Source organism: Trichomycterus rosablanca, chromosome 1 (genome assembly GCF_030014385.1).
Source record: "Trichomycterus rosablanca isolate fTriRos1 chromosome 1, fTriRos1.hap1, whole genome shotgun sequence".
In the NCBI taxonomy this organism is placed as follows: Eukaryota; Metazoa; Chordata; class Actinopteri; order Siluriformes; family Trichomycteridae; genus Trichomycterus; species Trichomycterus rosablanca.
The window spans coordinates 50,511,526-50,529,447 of record NC_085988.1 but is presented as its reverse complement, the minus strand read 5'-3'; the positions used below and the strand labels follow the sequence as shown (position 1 = coordinate 50,529,447).

The 17,922-nt window shown below is 39.6% G+C and overlaps 2 protein-coding genes across 3 annotated transcripts in view; one reads left to right on the top strand and one right to left on the bottom strand.

The window, feature by feature from the left end:
* Positions 1–343: 343 nt before the first annotated feature.
* On the bottom strand, positions 344–3,797 carry tmem125b (transmembrane protein 125b). The gene is made up of 2 exons (XM_063004045.1): positions 3,721–3,797; positions 344–1,117 (listed from the first exon to the last, which is right to left on the bottom strand). The coding sequence occupies exon 2, from the start codon at positions 1,092–1,094 to the stop codon at positions 492–494; it is 603 nt and encodes a 200-aa protein (XP_062860115.1). The 5' UTR covers positions 1,095–1,117; positions 3,721–3,797; the 3' UTR covers positions 344–491.
* An 8,747-nt stretch (positions 3,798–12,544) lies between these two features.
* xpot (exportin, tRNA (nuclear export receptor for tRNAs)) overlaps positions 12,545–17,922 on the top strand; it is a 31,223-nt gene continuing 25,845 nt past the window's right edge. For both annotated transcript variants that reach the window (XM_062994088.1, XM_062994079.1), the window contains exon 1: positions 12,545–12,647. The gene's annotated coding sequence lies outside the window, so the exon portion shown is untranslated. The remainder of the gene's footprint in view (positions 12,648–17,922) is intronic.

The following is a 17,922-nucleotide window of genomic DNA, read 5'->3' as shown; positions in this document are numbered from 1 at the left end:
AGACACATTCCAAAAAAATAGAATGGGGGCAATTTAGGGCTAGTAATGAGGTAAAAATTAACAATTAATTGATTGTAACAAAAGGTGATTTGGAAAAAAAGCAGTATCCATAAAAAGCTCCCATCTAGGTACTGTCTGAGCACAACCTTGCCTAGCAAGGTGGTGTGGCCGTAAGCCATAGGGGCTGAAATTTAAAGGACGGATGGATGGATAGATGGATGGATGGATGGATGGATGGATGGATGAAAGAAGTGCAGAAGTGTCAATAATTTAGCCATGACTGTAGTTAGACATTTGGTATGATAACAACCTAATTTAACTGGCTTATTACCCCAAACAAAAATGGTACTGGATTATTTATGTTTTCAAAGGGACATTTATTGGAAGTCAATTCCCAAATTCTAAATAGAAAACAAAAACGATGCAAATACTTTAGTGTTTAAAATTTGTACTTGCATTAATCATGTCCAAAAAGCCTTTGGTGATTCCTCTCATATCAAACCAGCTTGACTAAAAGCTGAGTCTCTCCACATATGACTTCTCTGTCTGGACACTGTATACACTCTCACCCTCCTTGGTATCCTCCTTCTCCTTTCCCTCCGTCCCCACACATATACTACCACACCATAGACCACCACACTCAGCACCACAGCACTTCCACAGGACAGGAGAAGCATCCCACACAGCAGCATGTCTGATGTACCCAATCCCAGCAGCACTGTAACACCACACAACATCAGTGCCAATCCAACAGCTAGCATCAAAAGAGGGTCAGTGCTTCCTCCACTGCGCAGCTGCATGATGCGTCTGTAATTGTGCACACAACCCATGTCCTGAACAGCTGAGCTAAGCAGCTGCTTAAGGACAAGAACCAGTGCAAGGAGGCAAAGTGCAGAGCCCACGGTGAGGCGCCATATGGCAGAGGATGCTGCTGAGGAGCTGGCCGAGGACAGGAGTGCCACACCGCCTATGCCAAGGCTAAGCACCAAGGCAACTGAAGAGGAGTAGCAGAGCAGGGACATACAAGGCTCAGCAAACCACCAAAACTCCACCTGCATTTCCACCTGCTGACGCAGGAACGTGGGCTCAGACATCTCAAACCATATAACTTTTCACACTGTGGGTCAAGCAGACATTGGATTAGTGAGACACTGTACAATCAGGAGAACAAACACTTCTGTTATTATGTCTGTTATGTCTAAAATGTTTGACTGTGTACCTCATTTTTAATGAAAAAGTATGTATTTGTAAGCATAATGAAGACTATGGTACTACTTAAAAATTGTTGAAAAGCTGTTGTTGATAATTTGAAAGCAAACTTTAAAAAGCAATTTTGCAGCATTATGGTTTAATTTGGCTAAAATGGCTTAATAACCCAGGGTAAAAATGGTCCCTCCAATTAACTTACAATTTTATGAGTTTGATTGACGATTGGCTAGGCAATGCACACAACCTTTGAAAAAACAAACATAGTCTTTGTATTGAGGCTTGTCACACCTCACTACTGAAGCACATTTGTAAATGAACCCAATTGCAGAATGCTTCACCAAGGTACAAGAACACTGTGGTCAAAGAGAACTGGTTGTTACAATATTACAGGCTACTCCGGCCATCTGCGACACCTAGTTCTTGGAAAAAGAGGAAAAACAGTAAAATATGAGGGGGCCACCACAGCATCAACTGGTGCAGCCTGTGCCCAGAGTGGTATAGGGCTGGCTGGAGCAGCTCATCAAGGGTGCAATGCTGACTGAATTCATGCCAGAAGAAAACCAGGTCAGACCAAGCCCAGCATTTCAGAGAGAAAGCAGGTTTTCCAATAGAGATGCTGGCAAATATGTGAGGGAGAAACTGTGATAAATAGAAACACTTTCCACCTGAAGCGAATTAACACTCAACAAGACACAGGTGAATGTCAGGTAAGATGACCTGACACATCAATAATCTGTGCCTCCATGCCACATCTGCAGCCAAAACTTGGGAACAAAGAAGGACATGATTCCATAACTGACAGCAGGTGGGCTTGTTACAATCTTGAATTATTTTTTTTTATGAATTTGTTGCCTTGTTGAAATGTCTAGGTTTAGTTTCCTGGCCTACTATATGATGATACAATTTCCAGGAAAACACTCCCATATGATTATTCTTTCACCTCTATACATTACTGAGGGAATGGTCTTTATGGAATTATATACACAACCCTTCTTTCTCCAAACATGACAGCTGAACTAATGTCAGCAGGTTCTATCTTTGATTTATCTAAACATTTTTCTAATACATCGAAATGCTTTTGTTTTACATTATATAAGCATATACTGTATGTGATAGTTTTGTGTGTGAGTGTAGAAACAGGGTGGTTGAGGTTAATTGTTAATTGCTTATTGTCCTTTTGTGCAACTATACCTGGTGTTTTAGTAGTAAATACTGTAATATAGGAATTATATATTGCTGCACATTGTGAAAAATCATCTTTTACAATAAAACCAGGTGCACTTTGTGTTTTATTTGCAGCATCTATGTCACAAACTGGATTTATTTTTATGCAACGTATATACTGTACTATTTTATTATAGTGATTATGTTTACCCTTAGCAATTTCATAATCTATATTTCTATTAATTTAATAACTCAAGTCTTTGCTTTTGCTTATAAATACATACTTTTTTATGTTTATTTATGGGCAAAAAGGTCATAAACATAATGTGTCACTTTACAATGGATTTATCCACTGAACAGTAAATACCAAATGTGATTGAATACCTGTTTTACTTGTCTTACTCTATGTATTTTATTTTATCTCACACTGTGGAATTAATAACAGACATAAGAGTAAAACCACAGAAATATTATTTAGGCTTGCTGGATTTATATTACGCATTGCTGAGATTAGAGCATGTATATAATGAGGTAGGTGCTCAGGTGGTGCAGCAGTCTGTTATGTTAGCCCACCACTGCTTAGATCTGGGTTTGAATCTCAGTTCAGACTCTGTGAATGTTTTATTGCTGTTTTGTCTGAACTAGCACAGAGACCAGTATATGGCCAAAAGTAGGAGGACACCCTCTCCCACTGCTAATATTTATATAAAATTAGTTTAAATAAATTAATTATTTCCAGTTATTTGTTTTGAAATAAGATGTCCAACAAGCTGATTATCAGGTGCCAGAATGCTTGATTTTTAAAACATAATTACAGCAAAAAAGGTTTTAAAAAAGTAATAACCATTTATCATGTTTCACCTAACCTCCATTCACACTCAGGTAGAATAGCAAAGTTTAACTCAATTAATCAATTAATGTGTTTGAAATAATATTTATACTCATTTTGCACATTTTATTCATTAAAAAACTAATAAAACTAATTTGCCTACATTGCTGGGTGCTTAACAGACACAACTGTTTGAATTATAACAATTAATTCTTATGGAAATATTGGGTCTCAAGTCTATAAGCAACTAAACTACATGTATTATACAGTATTTTGGTAAGTTGGTCTGAATTAATCTCCTTGTGAAAACTACACATTAGATTAATAAAGATTAACTAAAATGCCAATGTGTTAGTTGTTAGTTTATTATACTGAATAAACAGACATAATTAAGTGTATATTACAGAGCATACACATGGATAATCCTGAAATGTTTATCAGAAATATACATGCAATATTTATCCAGTAATATTACATAGTTTAGTTCTTGATTCTGTAATGTATATTATATTTCTTACCTTGTCATTCCTTCTTTAGATCAGCAATTCGCTTTACTCCATTTCCTCTGTGTTTGTATCCATTAGAATCCAATAACAACATTTTAACTATTTTAATAATAAAAACGAGCAAAGTGTTTCATGAATTCTTCACTGGAATAAAGAATGCAGTTACAGTTAGTCTTTTGAGGTTCCAAGATGAGATGCTGCAAGATGTGATGCTTCAAGATGTAAATGGATGCAAAGCAGATTTATTTTTAGATTTTATCCAGCCAGCCATAAAGGTAAAGAGTAAATAAATAAATAATGTATAAATTCCAACATTATTTTTTGTGTGTGGACATCCATGTCCACCTTTTCTGTCTGTCCTTCTTTGTCTAGTTCTCTCAGTTCTGCTGGCACTGTCACATTTTATATCTCCCTGTGACCCACTGCAAAAATGTCTATTAACTGCAACACACACACACATACACACACTGTGGGCTCTTGGGGCTGCAGAAAAGCAGTGAGATCTTCAGGGCATTGTGGGGAAACACAATGGATCCAGAGGAGAAACATGCTGAGGTCCAGATCAACACGATGTCATATTGTGTGAATAAAGGCTATTTTGTCTCCTTAGGAATGATGTCATTCACATGACCCTGTCTGGATCTTCACTCAGCGACAACAGAGACTCTGCTTACACTCTTAACCATGACACTACTTGTTTAAACAGTAGTTGTAGTGTGAAACACTTTCAACAAAAACAACTATCTGATCGTTTCATGAGGAGAACGTATACATACTGTGAATTCAGAAAGTATTTATATTAACAGTGTTTATCAGATGCTTTTATCCAAAATAACTTACAATTATAACCAAATAGAATCAAGCAATTGAGGGTTAAGGGCCTTGCTCAATGGCCCAACAGTGGCAACCTGGCAGTGGTGGGGCTTAAACCAACCTTCTTATCACTAGTCCAGTGTCTTAATCACTGTGTTTAGGGGTCCAACAGTGGAAACCTGGCGGCGGTGGGGCTTGAACCAACCTTCTTATCACTAGTCCAGTGCCTTAATCACTGTGTTTTAGGGGTCCAACAGTGGAAACCTGGCAGTGGTGGGGCTTGAACCAACCTTCTTATCACTAGTCCAGTGCCTTAATCACTGTGTTTAGGGGCTCAACAGCTGCACATCACTGTATACTTAATCACCTATAATGACAAAGTCAAACATGTTTTTAGATATTTTCTAAACTAAAATCTCTTACTGACAAAATACCCTTTATTTAGTACTTTTTAGGAACCCCTTTCAGCAATTACATTTCCTCTTGTTCTATCAGGTAGGATCTGTAGGGTCTGTGAACTACCATTTTCATATCTCTCCACAGATGGAGTTTAAGTCTAAGCTTTTTTCTGGGCTGCTTAAGGGCCTAAAGCCACCCCAGTATTGTTTTGACTGTTTGCTGTGGGTCAGTGTGTGTGTGTGTGTGTGTGTGTGTGTGCACATTGAATTTTTTTCATACCCGGAATGATTTAGGCTTTTAGCTCTTTTAGATCTTTGCTAATTACACACACACACACACACACACACACACACACACACACACACACACACACACACACACACACACAAATAAAGAGATTACTAAATGTGAACATTTAGCATGAATGTTAAATGTTTTATTTTGCCTTTTGCATCTTGACTTGCTTATTGTACATATTGATGTTTGCTACTGTAGCACCTAAATATACCTAACTATCCAACTATCTATGAGTTCCATATCTATCAATGTCTACTAAAAACTGAAGTATCAGCTTTTTAAGAATAAGTGTGGTGTGCCAAGCTGCAGCACCTACAAAGGCATAAATTTGATCAGGCATAGAATGAAGACTCGGGGAAAGAGTAGTGAGAGCTAGACTGAAAAAACAGGTGAGGATTTGTAAGCTGCAATATGGTTTTATGCCAACAATGTCTGGCTAAGGACGACAATGGCTAGTACATCTTCCTCTGATGTGTGTATCTGCTTGCCAAATCTTTTCACTACTCAGTGGCAGATTCATACAGTGAGCTTCAGCACATACGGGGGACCACACTGCTCCCTCTGTGTTCTTCACTGTTGCAGCAGCAAGAAAATTATTAACGCTCCAGCCTTAACTCCTTTTATAAATGGCAAATTATGTCTGTTTATGGCACTCAGATGGTGCAGCAGTAAAGTATGCTGGGCCACCACTGCCGGAATTCAAAAATCAGCTGTGCCTAGGTCAGATGGACGTCTGCATGGACATGATTGGCTAGTGCCCAGGAAGGGGGAAGGGTGGTGGCTGAACAGCCTAGCCATTGGAAGGTGTACTTGTCAGTGTGCTCTCAGTGCCAAGCCCGGAAGAAAATAGAGGGTTTACGTCAACAAGGGCATTCGGCTTTAGAACTGTGCCAGGTCTGGTTTGTGGACCAGATCTGCTGTGGCAACCCCAAAATGAACTCATTTGATTAGCTCACCACAAAAGTGTAAAAGTCAACGAACAAACCAACCAAATTAACAAGAAAATTACCATGTTAATACTCACCACAATTAGAGTTTACTTGTGATACTTTAGTACAAGAAGCGTGAAATTCATTTTTCCTACTCTTCAAAAGGAAAGAGTGGTGAGACGATCAATCAGAGCTGTACTTTTTTATTTTTTATTTTGCTATGTTAACAGCATGAACAGTTAAAAGTTAAGTTAAAACTTAGTCATTAACAAGTATCTCAGGGCTGGATGTTCCGCAATAAAGTGGTGGATGTCCTCATGGAAAGTGGTGGATTTAAACCAATAAAATACAAGTAATTTCTTTTGACATGTTCGTAAGCCAATTAAGCCAGATGAAAAACCAGTCTGTCTGCCCCAAAACTGGGCTGATGGACATCCTGTTTAAGACCTGTTACTCCTATTACTAGCTTTAACTAAACAATTACCAACTTCAGGTGGTTAACACAGGTGTAGAAGGTGAGTAAAAATCTTAGGTGCATAGTCTCTCACAGCTGTAAATACACATTAAATACAAAAAAATACACATTAACTTACATACACTAGCACAATTTGTTCAGTATACACCGATCAGCCATAACATTAAAACCACCTCCTTGTTTCTACACTCACTGTCCATTTTATCAGCTCCACTTACCATATAGAAGCACTTTGTAGTTCTACAATTACTGACTGTAGTCCATCTGTTTCTCTGCATGCTTTGTTATCCCCCTTTTATGCTGATCTTCAATGGTCAGGACTCTCCCAGGACCACCACAGAGTAGGTATTATTTGGGTGGTGGGTCATTCTCAGCACTGCAGTGACACTGACATGGTGGTGGTGTGTTAGTGTGTGTTGTGCTGGTATGAGTGGATAAGACAATGCTGATGGAGTTTTTAAACTCCTCACTGTCACTGCTGGACTGAGAATAGACCACCAACCAAAAATATCCAGCCAACAGCGCCCCATGGGCAGCGTCCTGTGACCACTGATGAAGGTCTAGAAGATGACCAACTCAAACAGCAGCAATAGATGAGCGATCGTCTCTGACTTTACATCTGCAAGGTGGTCTAATAGAGTGGACAGTGAATGGACACGGTATTTAAAAACTCCAGCAGTGCTGCTCTGTCTAATCCACTCATACCAGCACAACACACACTAACACCACCACCATGTTATTGTCACTGCTGAGAATGATCCATCACCTAAATAATACCTGCTCTGTGGGGGTCCTGTGGGGGTCCTGACCATTGAAGAACAGGGTGAAAGCAGATTTAAAAAGTATGTAGAGAAACAGATGGACTACAGTCAGTAATTGTAGAACTACAAAGTGCTTTTTTATGGTAAGAGGAGCTGATAAAATGGACAGTGAGTGTAGAAACAAGAAGGTGGTTTTAATGTTATGGTTGATCTGTGTAAATACAGGTTGTTATTTAAAGGCTATTAATGTACAGATGTACCTGTACAACAATTACAATAGATAATAATAATAATAATAATTTATTTTATTTGAAAAGCGCCTTTCATGACACCCAAGGACACTGTACAATAAGAATATAGAAAATCTAAGCAAAAAAAATAAAATACACATTTACTAAGCAAAATAAATTAAATAAAATACACATTTAGCATTAAATAAATAAAATACACATTTACTAAGCAAGAAATAAATAAATAAATAAATAGATAGATTAGATAGATACAGTGTATCACAAAAGTGAGTACACCCCTCACATTTCTGCAAATATTTTATTATATCTTTTCATGGGACAACACTATAGAAATAAAACTTGGATATAACTTAGAGTAGTCAGTGTACAGCTTGTATAGCAGTGTAGATTTACTGTCTTCTGAAAATAACTCAACACACAGCCATTAATGTCTAAATGGCTGGCAACATAAGTGAGTACACCCCACAGTGAACATGTCCAAATTGTGCCCAAAGTGTCAATATTTTGTGTGACCACCATTATTATCCAGCACTGCCTTAACCCTCCTGGGCATGGAATTCACCAGAGCTGCACAGGTTGCTACTGGAATCCTCTTCCACTCCTCCATGATGACATCACGGAGCTGGTGGATGTTAGACACCTTGAACTCCTCCACCTTCCACTTGAGGATGCGCCACAGGTGCTCAATTGGGTTTAGTCCATCACCTTTACCTTCAGCTTCCTCAGCAAGGCAGTTGTCATCTTGGAGGTTGTGTTTGGGGTCGTTATCCTGTTGGAAAACTGCTATGAGGCCCAGTTTTTGAAGGGAGGGGATCATGCTCTGTTTCAGAATGTCACAGTACATGTTGGAATTCATGTTTCCCTCAATGAACTGCAGCTCCCCAGTGGCAGCAACACTCATGCAGCCCAAGACCATGATGCTACCACCACCATGCTTGACTGTAGGCAAGATACAGTTGTCTTGGTACTTCTCACCAGGGCGCCGCCACACATGCTGGACACCATCTGAGCCAAACAAGTTTATCTTGGTCTCGTCAGACCACAGGGCATTCCAGTAATCCATGTTCTTGGACTGCTTGTCTTCAGCAAACTGTTTGCTGGCTTTCTTGTGCGTCAGCTTCCTTCTGGGATGACGACCATGCAGACCGAGTTGATGCAGTGTGCGGCGTATGGTCTGAGCACTGACAGGCTGACCTCCCACGTCTTCAACCTCTGCAGCAATGCTGGCAGCACTCATGTGTCTATTTTTTAAAGCCAACCTCTGGATATGACGCCAAACACGTGGACTCAACTTCTTTGGTCGACCCTGGCGAAGCCTGTTCCGAGTGGAACCTGTCCTGGAAAACCGCTGTATGACCTTGGCCACCATGCTGTAGCTCAGTTTCAGGGTGTTAGCAATCTTCTTATAGCCCAGGCCATCTTTGTGGAGAGCAACAATTCTATTTCTCACATCCTCAGAGAGTTCTTTGCCATGAGGTGCCATGTTGAATATCCAGTGGCCAGTATGAGAGAATTGTACCCAAAACACCAAATTTAACAGCCCTGCTCCCCATTTACACCTGGGATCTTGACACATGACACCAGGGAGGGACAACGACACATTTGGGCACAATTTGGACATGTTCACTGTGGGGTGTACTCACTTATGTTGCCAGCCATTTAGACATTAATGGCTGTGTGTTGAGTTATTTTCAGAAGACAGTAAATCTACACTGCTATACAAGCTGTACACTGACTACTCTAAGTTATATCCAAGTTTCATGTCTATAGTGTTGTCCCATGAAAAGATATAATGAAATATTTGCAGAAATGTGTGGGGTGTACTCACTTTTGTGATACACTGTAGATAGATAGATAGATAGATAGATAGATAGATAGATAGATAGATAGATAGATAGATAGATAGATAGATAGATAGATAGATAGATACTGTGTGGCCAAAAAGTATTTAGTCAGCCACTGATTGTGCAAGTTCTCCTGCATAGAAAGATGAGAGAGGTCTGTAATTTTCATCATAGGTACACTTCAACTATGAGAGACAAAATGAGAAAAAAAAATCCAGGAAATCACATTGTAGGATTTTTAAAGAATTTATTTGTAAATTATGGTGGAAAATAAGTATTTGGTCAATAACAAAAGTTCAACTCAATACTTTGTAACATAACCTTTGTTGGCAATGACAGAGGTCAAACGTTTCCTGTAAGTCTTCACCAGGTTTGCACACACTGTAGCTGGTATTTTGGCCTATTCCTCCATGCAGATCTCCTCTAGAGCAGTGATGTTTTGGAGCTGTCACTGGGCAACACGGACTTTCAACTCCCTCCACAAATTGTCTATGGGGTTGAGGTCTGGAGACTGGCTAGGCCACTCCAGGACCTTGAAATGCTTTTTACGGAGCCACTCCTTCGTTGCCCGAGCGGTGTGTTTGGGATCATTGTCATGCTGGAAGACCCAGCCACGTTCCATCTTCAATGCTCTCACTGATGGAAGGAGGTTTTGCCTTAAAATCTCACGATACATGGCCCCGTTCATTCTTCCCTTAACACGGATCAGTCGTCCTGTCCCCTTTGCAGAAAAACAGCCCCAAAGCATGAGGTTTCCACCCCCATGCTTCACAGTAGGTATGGTGTTCTTGGGATGCAACTCAGCATTCTTCTTTCTCCAAACACGACGAGTTGAGTTTTTACCAAAAAGTTCCATTTTGGTTTCATCTGACCACATGATATTCTCCCAATCCTCTTCTGGATCATCCATATGCTCTCTGGCAAACTTCAGACGGGCCTGGACATAGGTAGTGTGTTACTGATGGTAGCCTTTGTTACTTTGGTCCCAGCTCTCTGCAGGTCATTCATCAGGTCCCTCCGTGTAGTTCTGGGATTTTTGCTCACCGTTCTCATGATCATTTTGACCCCACAGGATGAGATCTTGCGTGGGACCCCAGATCGAGGGAGATTATCAATGGTCTTGTATGTCTTCCATTTTCTTACAATTGCTCCCACAGTTGATTTATTCACACCAATCTGCTTGCCTATTGTAGATTCACTCTTCCCAGCCTGGTGCAGGTCTACAATTTTCTTCCTGGTGTCCTTCGACAGCTCTTTGGTCTTGGCCATGGTTGAGTTTGGAGTCTGACTGTTTGAGGCTGTGGACAGGTGTCTTTTATACAGATAACGAGGTCAAACAGGTGCCATTAATACAGGTAACGAGTGGAGGACAGAAGAGCTTCTTAAAGAAGAAGTTACAGGTCTGTGAGAGCCAGAAATCTTGCTTGTTTGTGGGTGACCAAATACTTATTTTCCACCATAATTTACAAATAAATTCTTAAAAAATCCTACAATGTGATTTCCTGGATTTTTTTTTTCTCATTTTGTCTCTCATAGTTGAAGTGTACCTATGATGAAAATTACAGACCTCTCTCATCTTTCTAAGTAGGAGAGCCACAATCAGTGGCTGACTAAATACTTTTTGGCCCCACTGTAGATAGATAGATAGATTAGGATAGATAGGATAGGCTCACTGGCCTTCACATGCATATGAACTTGAGTGACATCCCATTTTGAATCCATTTGGGTTTAATATGATGTTGGCCCACCCTCTGCAGCTATAACAGCTTCAACTCTTCTGGGAAGGCTTTCCACAAGGTTTAGGAGTGTGTTTATGGGAATATTTGACTATTCTTCCAGAAGTGCATTTGTGAGGTCAGACACCCGATGTTGAGAAGGCCTGGCTCACAGTCTCCACTCTAATTCATCCCAAAGGTGTTCTATCTGGTTGAGGTCAGGACTCTGTGCAGGCCAGTCAAGTTCTTCCACATCAAACTCGCTCATCCATGTCTTTATGTGCCTTGCTTTGTGCACTGGTGTGCAGTCATGTTGGAACAGGAAGAGGCCATCCACAAACTGTTCCCACAAAGTTGGGAGCATGAAATTGTCCAAAATGTCTTGGTATGCTGAAGCATTAAGAGTTCATTTCACTGGAACCAAGGGGCCGAGCCCAACTTCTGAAAAACAACCCCACACCATAATCCGGTACAATGCAGTCAGACAAGTACCGTTCTCCTGGCAACCACCAAACCCAGACTCATCCATCATATTGCCAGACAGAGAAGCGTCGTTTGTCACTCCAGAGAACACGTCTCCACTGCTCTAGAGTCCGGTGGCGGCGTGCTTTACACCACTGCATCCGACGCTTTGCATTGCGCTTGGTGATGTAAGGCTTGTATGCAGCTGCTCGGCCATGGAAACCCATTCCATGAAGCTCTCTACGCACTGTTCTTAAGCTTATCTGAAGGCCACATGAAGTTTGGAGGTCTGTAGCGATTGACTCTGCAGAAAGTTGGCGACCTCTGCGCACTATGCACATCAGCATCCGCTGACCCCGCTCTGTCATTTTACGTGGCCTTTACGTTGCTGTCATTCCCAATCGCTTCCACTTTGTTATAATACCACTGACAGTCGATGTGGACCATTTAGTAGCGAGGAAATTTCAAGACTGGACTTGTTGCACAGGTGGCATCCTATCACGGTACCACGCTGGAATTCACTGAGCTCCTGAGAGCGACCCATTCTTTCACTAATTTTTGTAGAAGCAGTCTGCATGCCTAGGTGCTTGCTTTCATACACCTGTGGCCATGGAAGTGATTGGAACACCTGAATTCAATGATTTGGATGGGTGAGTGAATACTTTTGGCAATTTAGTGTATATATACAGGTGTAAAGTAAAGTACAGAATGGGTTGTATGAAAATATAGTTTGAATTTTTTTTAATGAATTCTGCTGGTAGTAATAACTTATTTTAATAACTATTTTAAGGACACAGGTCTTTTTAACATGGCTCGTGTAACTTCTTCCTGTTGTCGTGACACAGCACAGAGTGACGTCGGCCGCATTTCCGCCCGGCTCTGTGTACGCGTACACGCTGTAGCGGAGCTGCTTTTACTTTTCGAGTACTGACTGACAATTCATTCTTTCCGAGACTTACACACTAACCATGGAGCCCTGAGCTCGACTGTAAGGTATAGAAATGTTCTATTATGTACTTAAATCCGTGTTTAGGTCATATTTGGTATTCGAGGAGAGTTGGAAACTTCGCTGTGGAGCTTGTTTTAAATAAAGACGTTGGGAAAAGCGGCCACAGCCCGTGTGAGCGAACACTTGTTCTAGCCGATAACGGAATGTTGAGCAAAATGTTAATAATGGCGAGTTTTACTACTCCAGTCTGTTCAGTTTATAGATTTTGCTTATATAAAGACTATACGTGTTAGGATTTGTAACGGATATGCTATGTGCACTGCCACGCCACGTTACTCTGAATCAAAGCGCATGTGACATGCTAGGTGGCTAGCTAGCAAGTTAGAAACCATGGCTACGTTAGCACTACCGTACTAGGTTCTTTATTTATGGAATCGGACTCTTTTAACATACTGTTTATATGTTAGTACAGTATTAAGGCCCTAGCTATGAATTAACATTGTGGGCACCAAATCCTGCCATTCAAAACATTCCTGTCATAACAACAGTTGGAAACACTGACTGATCCTAACATTACTCAAAGCTATGGAGTGGAATATGTCTATTTATTCATGTCAATTTTACATCAGTATATTTGGGGGCATTTATATATTGTGTCAACATGAATCTCAATGATTTCAATGATTTGTTGGTGGCAAGTAGCTTAGAATAGCCTAATATGTTTATGTAAACATGTGAGTTTTTCTCGGAAGTCAGCTGTGTTGGCAGTAAACAGACTGAATGACTGGGTTAGTCGGTGTGGTCAGCAGATTGTAGTTGTGTTGCATCATGCTACAGGCAAGATAAACTCAGCTCTGTGTGAGCGGCTGTGTTTGTACAGGGATCGTTTGCGTTCATTCAGGTGGGCTGATTCTAAATCCGACTTGAATTATTCCTGACATGTAAGTAAGACTTCACGATATTGCATCAGTGTTGTCATTGTCATCATGATACACGATTCCTAGGTTGTCATAGGTTTTCAGTGTTTTTGTTATTCCTGTTTCCATGCCTCTTAGGTCAGTACGGTAAGAGTTTTGTACTCTGAGCCATATTGAATAGATATATTCAGTTAATCAGAGATGTTCACAAGTCACACAATACGAGTCCAAGTCGAGTCACGAGTCATTAAGCTAGAGTCCGAGTCAATTCATATATTGGATATGTAGCGTAGAAATAAACAAATAATATGAAAGTTCAGATAAAAAACAACAACAGATTAGTGACTCTATTTTGCCGGTTTACTTAGTGCCTTTACTTTCCTAGGTACCAGCTTAAAAAAAGCTTAAACTGACGTTTTGTTTTCATTGCAAATTACGGTACAACGGCCAAAATCCAAAACACAGCAAAATAACCAAAACCACTGCTTACCTTAGCTTATGTTCTTCCAGGTGCTATTAAATTTATAACCGTGTGTCCCATTAGGAATATAATCTGTTATATTGTAAATGTGTGCTTATAATTAAAAACCTCCAAACTTTTCCCGGTTGTGAAGTAAAAAACGAACTCGTTAGAAAGCCAGTCAAGCGTTTCATTGACACATTTTCTGTGTGATGCTGCAATACATGCAAATAACAGCATTTCTTACTAAAAATTACAATCAGAAGGTCTGATTGGTTCAGAAAGCGTTTTTTTTTTTTTCAATCATTAGTGCCAATTGTGTAGGAGCGTTTCATTTCAAATTCACACACAGCTGTTACTGTGAAGTGCACTACGTATTCCATCATTTTAAGGGAGATTCATATTCAAAATAGGGAGTTGGGAGCGACGCTTCATCACTATGCCGGAAGCTGGCTGGAACATTTACCCATTGCGTGCGTTGCGGGTTGAGACAGCTGGAGCATTATTAGAGAGCAGAAAATGACACAATCAGAAAGATGTCGGATCATATATATATATATATATTTATATCATTGTCACACGTAACTAATGTTGCTGACTTTTGTTGTCCACAATACACTTGAATATAATTCAATCAATGCGCTTACACATAATAATAAGCATTTAGATACAATGATGTGGTTCTCCAAATTGCAGTTTGTTTCATCATGTTTTTTATGTATCCCTGAGATGTGTCCAGAACTCCAGAAACTGGATTCCACCTGTTGCGATTTGATTGGACATCATTTGAAAAGGCAACATGCTTGGGTCTACAAGAATCTATTTTACACAGCTTTGTCAGACCTAAAACCAAGCTATGGAGGCCAAGGAGATGTCTGTGGAGCTCTGATGTCAAATAGTTTCAAGGGGTAGACCAGGACAAGGATATAAATCATTACTACACCTGGTGAATTTCATCAAGATAGTCACACATGGTGGTGGAAGCATCATGTTATGAGCTGCTGCAGTGACAGTGAGACTAGGAAAACCGAGAGATAGTTTAATGCAGCTAAATTCAGAAACATCCTTAAAAAAATCTGTTCCTGTGCACTCAGACTTGAGCAGACTGTTTTTTCACACCCACCAGAGACAGTGTCTCACAGAAAGCCATATCACAAATGAAGTGATTAACTATTCCTTAATTCAGACACATTTATTTGTTCTATTAAAAAAAGTGTACATCTCTTCTTGCTGAAGCAATAATATGGTCTGTGGTTTAAGTCAGGGAAGCAAAGGCTTCAAATTGACTTTCCAACTTTATTGCTCTATTACTTTATTATTGATTAAGGGTGGCAAGGCGGGCGGTCACCCACCCTTTCGACACAGCTGACACACGCTCAACTAATAGATTCTTTTTACCTACCCAGGGAGGTAGTCTTTTTTGTGCCTTGGATAGACAGCAGTGTTGGCACCCACATCCAAACACCTGCTTTTAAATCAAATGAAGTCAGCTAAATTCATATTAACCAGCTAATGTGTGATCTTTATTATAAATCATCTTTGTTGATTTCACTTGGGGACAGGATAAAGGAACTTATTTTGACGATTAAATATCATGGTAATAGGGCTGGGCGATTTTGCAAAAAAAAAAATCTCGATTATTTTAAAATTATACCCGATTGTCGATTACGAATTTGATTTTTTTTGTTCTTGTATAATGCAATTAAAATAAGACTCAAATTTCTTTTTTTGCATTGTAATTAAAGGCTGCAGAAGTGCAAAAATAGTAACAGCACCACCTATAATTATCCTTTTGAGGGACTCATAAGTTTATAACAATAACGATATCTCAATAATTAAAACAAAATAGATCTAAATTATCTATATCCTTATCTATCTATATCTAAGAATAGCTCACAAACAACTTTTATTTTAAATAATGTTCAGCAGAACCTCCTTACATTAGGAAAAATACTACAAAAAGTTTTTTACAGGTTTCTTAAAAGGAACACGAGCCACTGAGTGAGTCTGTATCAGTATCTACATTTGGGGGGGCATCAAGTGATCACTCAGCTCAGCTTTGATTTTGTCCTCTTGTGATTTGGGGGGTGGATACAACATTTTGAACGTTTAAGGATGTGTAATGTGTCATTTTAGTCCCATAAAACTTTCAAACTGTATTAACCACTATTATGTGTCGTAGAATGATTCGATTCTATTGAACGGCCCTTTAAGCCAAAATAAAGGAACCGATTCGTGCATTTGGGAGTCGTTACATACATACGGCTCTTTAAAAGGAACCGAGACAAAAGATCCGACTCCCTATCGCAGAATTCACTGCAGCAGTTTCCCAGACGCGATTTTTTTACTCAGTAACGGATGTGATTTAAAATGTAGCGAATTCCAATTCTTAGTACAAAACTTACTTAAGTAAAAGTAAAATTACAGGCAGTAAAATCTACTTTAAAAAGTACAAGTACACAAAAAAAAAACGACTCAATTACAGTAACGCGAGTAAATGTAATTCGTTACTTTCCTGATCGGGCTCATCGTCTCCGTATTTTGATTCAGTTCAGCGGTGTTTGATTCAGTGAATCTTAATTAAACTCTTCTGTTTGTGTCTCGTTTTGCTGATCGTGTTTGCGCTCCTTATTACTGAATCTAACCGTTACCGTGTATAATCCTTGTTGTCTTCCGTTTACTGTTTTGGTTTTCGCTGGTTTTGGACTCTACCTGATTTTGTACACTTTTCACCCTTTTTATATTAAACTTTCCCTGATTTATATTCCGCGGGCGTCTGGTCAGTTTCTGCTTCGTGACATGTTGGTATTTTAATTAAAATATGAAGTATGTAAACAATCGCGATTGTCACATTCTAACATCGGGTGAAAACGTTCATGCGAATTAATCGTGAAAATCGCCCAGCCCTACATGGTAATAGATAATCACTTATTAGTATTGGCTTCATGTTAGTCAAAATAGATACACCTGTTAGTAGATTTAAAGCTTGTTCATTTATTTATTTATTTTATTTTTTTTCTATTTTCCCCCCAATTTTCTCCCCTAATCTAGTCGTGTCCAATTACCCTGATTGCGTCCTCTATACCGATTCGACCCTTCACCGCTGACTGAGGATGTCTCTCAACTGACATACACGTACATACTTCGGCATGTACAGTCAGTACAGACTGTATTTTTCACCTGCTTGTCGAGTTCATACACCGGCGGGCACTGTGTACGGAGGGCCACACCCCCATCAGCATTATTCCTCAGCCCTGTGCAGGCGCCATCAGTCAGCCAGCAGGGGCCGTATTTTCATTTTCACATTTGTAGCTTATAACCACCAGAGCACAGATTCTTTGGAATCACAGAAGTCTATGGAAGATAACCAGAACAAACATGATTGTTTTTTCCACTGACTGTGCTAAACAACGCTTGACACTATGTGCCACTTTTTGTTTCGCTACATTCTTGAATATTATTTAAAATGACAATAAATAGTGATAACTGTCAACCACCAGTTATGAGGACCTGTGATCCGACTTTTTACCCCTAACCGGAAGGCAGAGCTGAGATTCGATACGATGTATTCGAAACCCCAACTCTGGTGTGCTAGCGTACTTTACCGCTGCGCCACCTGAGCGGCTTCATTTACTTTTTATTCTAATACAGTTTGATAGTTATCACTATTTATTGTCATTTTAAATAATATTCAAGAATGTAGCGAAACAAAAAGTGGCACATAGTGTCAAGCGTTGTTTAGCACAGTCAGTGGAAAAAACAATCATGTTTGTTCTGGTTATCTTCCATAGACTTCTGTGATTCCAAAGAATCTGTGCTCTGGTGGTTATAAGCTACAAATGTGAAAATGAAAAAGTAATCTCTGTTTAAAGAAACTGTATTATCTATAAGATCTTTTGTTATTATAGGAAAATAATTGTTATAAGAAGTAGGACAACATAA

Bases quoted from the DNA above. Each gene is read 5' to 3' on its own strand.
- tmem125b (XM_063004045.1), bottom strand. From the start codon at position 1,094: ATGTCTGAGCCCACGTTCCTGCGTCAGCAGGTGGAAATGCAGGTGGAG.